The sequence below is a fragment of the Physeter macrocephalus genome, chromosome 1 (genome assembly GCF_002837175.3).
Source record: "Physeter macrocephalus isolate SW-GA chromosome 1, ASM283717v5, whole genome shotgun sequence".
Classification (NCBI taxonomy): Eukaryota; Metazoa; Chordata; class Mammalia; order Artiodactyla; family Physeteridae; genus Physeter; species Physeter macrocephalus.
In genome coordinates, this window is record NC_041214.2 from 25,638,508 (window position 1) to 25,643,321 (window position 4,814).

General features: G+C 43.1%; 1 protein-coding gene across 1 annotated transcript in view; it reads left to right on the forward strand.

Moving 5' to 3' along the window:
- PCOLCE2 (procollagen C-endopeptidase enhancer 2) overlaps nt 1-3,816 on the forward strand; it is an 83,814-nt gene extending 79,998 nt beyond the window's left edge. The window contains exons 8-9 of the mRNA XM_024131868.1: nt 1,103-1,270; nt 3,242-3,816. Coding sequence (XP_023987636.1) covers nt 1,103-1,270; nt 3,242-3,372 — 299 coding nt within the window. The 3' untranslated portion in view covers nt 3,373-3,816. The remainder of the gene's footprint in view (nt 1-1,102; nt 1,271-3,241) is intronic.
- Nucleotides 3,817-4,814: the final 998 nt, after the last annotated feature.

Below are 4,814 nucleotides of genomic sequence, written 5' to 3' on the forward strand. Positions count from 1 at the left end.
CCCCTCCCCTCCACCGGCAGGCGGACGCGCAACCACTGCGCCACCAGGGAAGCCCCTAGAGTTTTTTTTTTTTAAGCAAGAAAATGTCTTAAGTTATACCTCAGTTCTATACTTTGACTTGTTAAATGCGTTGAACAGGATGGATAAAGAAGAGAGTATGAAAGACCCAGAAAAAGACAGATATTTGCTGATCATTAGAGGGAGACGGGGATCTATGGATGAATCACAGTTCAAGGAGAGAGCGCCTGGTATCCACTGAGAGAAGACAAATAAGGGATAAAGGGGCGGGGGTTGGTCTACGGAACAAAAATAATTCTGGTTTTTGCTAACCCTGATTACCTTCACTGCTTTTATGATACTCTTTCTTGAAAGGGGCTTTTATTTTCTGACCCCCATCTTCCTCTGCCTTGCCCCCCCACCTCCGTCCCAACCTGCTGTTTCTAATTCTCTTTAGTTTCCTCCAGCACCTGCAATTGGTCATTTGCTGTAGAAGCCTGGGAGAAGGTTTAAGGGAGTGGATATTTTTAAGACCGATTCTTCGTTTAATAAATATGTGTTTTATTAAAAAAAAAGTTCAAGGAGAGAGGCCAGCTCAAGAGAGGAACCAGGGGGAGACAGAGAAAGGTAGGCGCTCACCCGCACAGACACAAGGACTCAGCTCTTCGTGGCTCAGACCCCCATCGTGCAGCCTCTGAGTATGGTATTGCCTCTAAAGGTACGAGGTCCTGTTGAATATTCACAGATAGAGGCGCATGAGCCCATCCCTTATTTGGTAATTGATCCATACGTTGGATAAAACACTGGAACGAGTCCTCGTCTCAGCAACTGACTACAATTCGGCAGATATTTTTGTTTTCCTACTGAGTATCAACGCCTAACAGCTGCGGTAACATTACAGCTTCACGACTCCTTTTTTCCAACCTGAGTTTTGGTGACAAATGTACAGAATCAAATTCAATGGCTCTGTTAGGACCTTCTTTCTAACATCAAAATGTTTCCCATCTGAAACTTAGAGAAATGTACAGTTCTGCTTACATTATGTTCAGTTCTGCTTACATTTACCTTCACTGTCCCATTATTTCAAAAACGTTTTCTTTCGCAGTCTTGGCCGGCACTGTTATCACCACCATCCCTCGAGGTGGGAGCTTGCACGCCACGGTCTCAATCATCAACATCTATAAAGAGGGGAATCTGGCAATTCAGCAGGCCGGCAAGAACATGAGTGCCAAGGTCATCGTGGTCTGCAAGCAGTGCCCGCTCCTCAGAAGAGGTGAGTCAGAGGAAAACGTCAGTCTTTCTTCCAGGGGAGCTCAGGGGCAGAGAAGGGGACGGGAGAGCCTCTCTGAGAAAATCATGGATCTTTCCATGCCATGGCTGGTCTAGGGAAGTAAAGTCAGGGCTCATGTATTGCCCACTTGTGGTTTCTAAGGAGGGCCTTTGGAGTCAGCCAGAATTGGGCTCCAATCCCAGTTCTGGTAACTTGTGGAAGAAGATGAGGTAATGGAAATGATCCATGAGTCCAGAGAAGGAGCACATCAGGAGAAAGAGATTTTGAATTATTGCACTTAAGGTGCCACTACTTTGTGTAGAGGAAGACATCCATCAAGGAACAGGAAATTCAGAGCTGGAGTGCAGAAGAGAGAGGTATCTGTGGGCTAGAATGAAAGATTTGGGATTCATTTGTAGATACAGGATTATTAAATCCATAGATGGGGATGAGTTTATTAAGAAATTTTGGAAAAAGAAAAGCTACTCCAGAGCCAAAGGTACATGACTTTTTTTTTTAAAAAAAAACAGGTTCTTTAACTTATAAAAGTAATGTACGCTCTATGGTTTTTAAAAAGTTTAAATATGTAGAGAAGGATATAAAATAAAAAGTGAAGCCCTTTCCCTTTCCCCAGAGGCACAATGAACAGTTCCTTCCACAAAGTTCTATCCATATAAAGCCTAGACAGAAGGATCATGCTACACATGTTCTACTGAAACTTTTCCCCCACGTGATATGTATGTGGACAGCTTTCCATCAACAGCACGTATAGATCTCTTTTTCGGCATGGCAATAATGCCTGGCATTCCACTGTGTGCTATACCATGATTTCTCTATCCAACATCAGCCCATTCCTTTCCTCAGTCTTGTTACACACCTCTCCTACAAGTGAAACAAACCAAACCTCTGCCACACACACACAGAAATATAGAATATCCACTTCAAGAAAGCTTTACTATGAATTCAGATTGTTGAGAAAAGTCGGGAGGCAAGCAGCCTCACATTGACTCTTCAGAGGGAATAGCAAAGACTCTGTAAAAGGTAACACTTCTTTCCAGAACTGTCCGGAACAGCAAATAATGCACATCCAGACACGGTCAAATCTCATAGTGATGCTAGCAGTCCAGCCTTTTGGTGGCATCTACCTGCCCATCCTACCAAGCCTTCACAGGCTCAAGACCGCTATGATGCCAGTGTTGGCCCAGAGGAAGGCCTATGCAAGAGAAAAAGGAAACACGTATTTCTCTTATGACACACGGGGGAGAGGGAGAATAATGGGGGTGGTAAGACACACTTCCTTTATGACATTTTTCTGAAGCAGTATAAATCTTCAGAGTTGAACCCTACATAGCTCAGCTTGGGCCCCAGTCTAGACCTACCTTAGCCAGAAACACTGATATATTAAAAATAGTATAACAGAATAAAGTACTTATCTTTTTGCAAGGGACTGTAAGAATGGAAAGAAGTATATGATCCAAGCATGCCCTCAAAAAACTTACGTAGTATAAATGTTGGAGATGTTAATAAAAAGTTCAAGACAACAACAACAGAAGACAATGGATCATTAGTTGCCAGATGCCTGAGGAGATCCAGAAGCCTTGTGACACCAGGAGAGGCCATCTGAAGATGGCGTGTCGGGGAGCACTGGAGGCCCCTCGAGGAAGGAGAGCCTTTCACAGAAACAGAGTATTGTTCATAGCAGACGCTCAGTAAATACATCAGACCTTCCGCAGAGCTGGACATGACCGGATTGAATCATTCCATCCACTTTCCTAGTGTTAGCAGAGCTGGAACATGCTATTCAGTTAAATTTAGATTTTTTTCCAATGAGAATCTTAAACCAGATTTTATCCTAGATAGGATAAGTGTCTAATTATACCATTTACAGAGCATTTACCTAGAGGTGAGTTATAGTCGAAGTTGTTTCAAACCAACACACATAGAGAAAAAAATTAATCTTATATTCTCTTTTAGGTCTAAACTACATTATTATGGGCCAAGTGGGTGAAGATGGGAGAGGCAAAATCATGCCCAACAGCTTTATCATGATGTTCAAGACCAAGAATCAGAAGCTCCTGGACGCCTTGAAGAACAAGCAATGTTAACAGTGAACTGTGTCCATTTAAGCTGCGTTCTGTCACTGCCTTTGAAGGATCTCTTTTTTTCTCAGTAGGAAAAGAAAATTTGTAACCTGAAATATTGAGCAGTCAGAGAGATTTACTCTTCACATGATGTGGGTAGGAGAGCTCCGGTGTCACTGATGGAAGTTCTGTTGCCTGCACGGAAGAGGAGCAGAGAGCTGATTGGAAACCTGCAGACTTAGTGAGGTGATAAGAAACTAAATGTATCAAGTGTTGACAGTTTGGAAGCAGTTTATTTATACATCTCTGTAAAAGGATATTTTAGAAATGAGTTGTGTGAAGATGTAAAAAAGAGATTTTATACGTGCAATATTTATAGCGATATGTTTTACCTTCAAGCATTTGCTCTGAGTTATATTCTTCTCTTGCATTTTTAAAATCAATGCTTAATAAAATATTTTAAAATGATTATATAACAGCCATTAGACTTGTTTTTATAGAAAGTGGGACACTGTAAAAAGAATATTCTCTGCTATTTACACAAAAAGTTGTCCTTGTATCAGTTTATACTTTGCTAAAAGAACATTCCAAGAACCGCAGGGACTAGATGTACTCAGTAATATAAATAGACTATAACTCTTCTCTGCAGAACCAGAGAATGTTAGGGCTAGAATGGTGTCCCTCAGGAATCTCATTCAGGTCCTTCACTTTGTGACAGAAATGGAAGCTCAGGTCTATGTAGTGACTTGTGCAGAGCACACATCTCCCAAGAGACAGAACAGGCAATCTAGCTCAGAAGTCCTAATTCTAAACTCAGTGCCCTCACTGCCACTAGAAGAGGCCTTCTCTGCTCCAGAGGAAAACCTTCTTCTCTTGCAGAGTTCAGTCTTTGTTGTCCTAGCCTAAATCATAATTAGTTGTTTCACAGGACTTGAAGTTAGAAGTGAGCCTGACAGCCCTATCCTGTTAATCCCTAGTTAACTGCACGAGATTGTATCAGCTGGGATGCATTCCGCCATTGCCGTTGAAAGACCTCTTCTCACTCAGTAACGGGAGAACCGTGAAAGGGTTCCCATCGTTTGCACAGAGCTGCTTAAAAGGCAGCAGTACCTGCAACGATTGTGGCAGCCGGCCCTCGGGAGGTTGCGGGCCAGGATCTGCAGAAGAGGGAACGACCATCCCTATCCAAGGAAGATAGAAAGAATACTAGGGATAAACACAGGCTTGGGTCACAAGGTCTCTCATAGTTGAAGCAAAGTTTTAGAAATAAGGGAAGATATTCTCTTGGGTGAAAACGATAACTCCCGGCTCTAGAAGTGACCAGACACTCAAAGAGCAGAAAATAGAAGTTCCAAAGGTAGAATCCTAGGGCTTCCCTGGTGGCGCAGTGGTTGAGGGTCCGCCTGCCGATGCAGGGGACGCGGGTTCGTGCCCCGGTCCGGGAAGATCCCACATGCCGCGGAGCG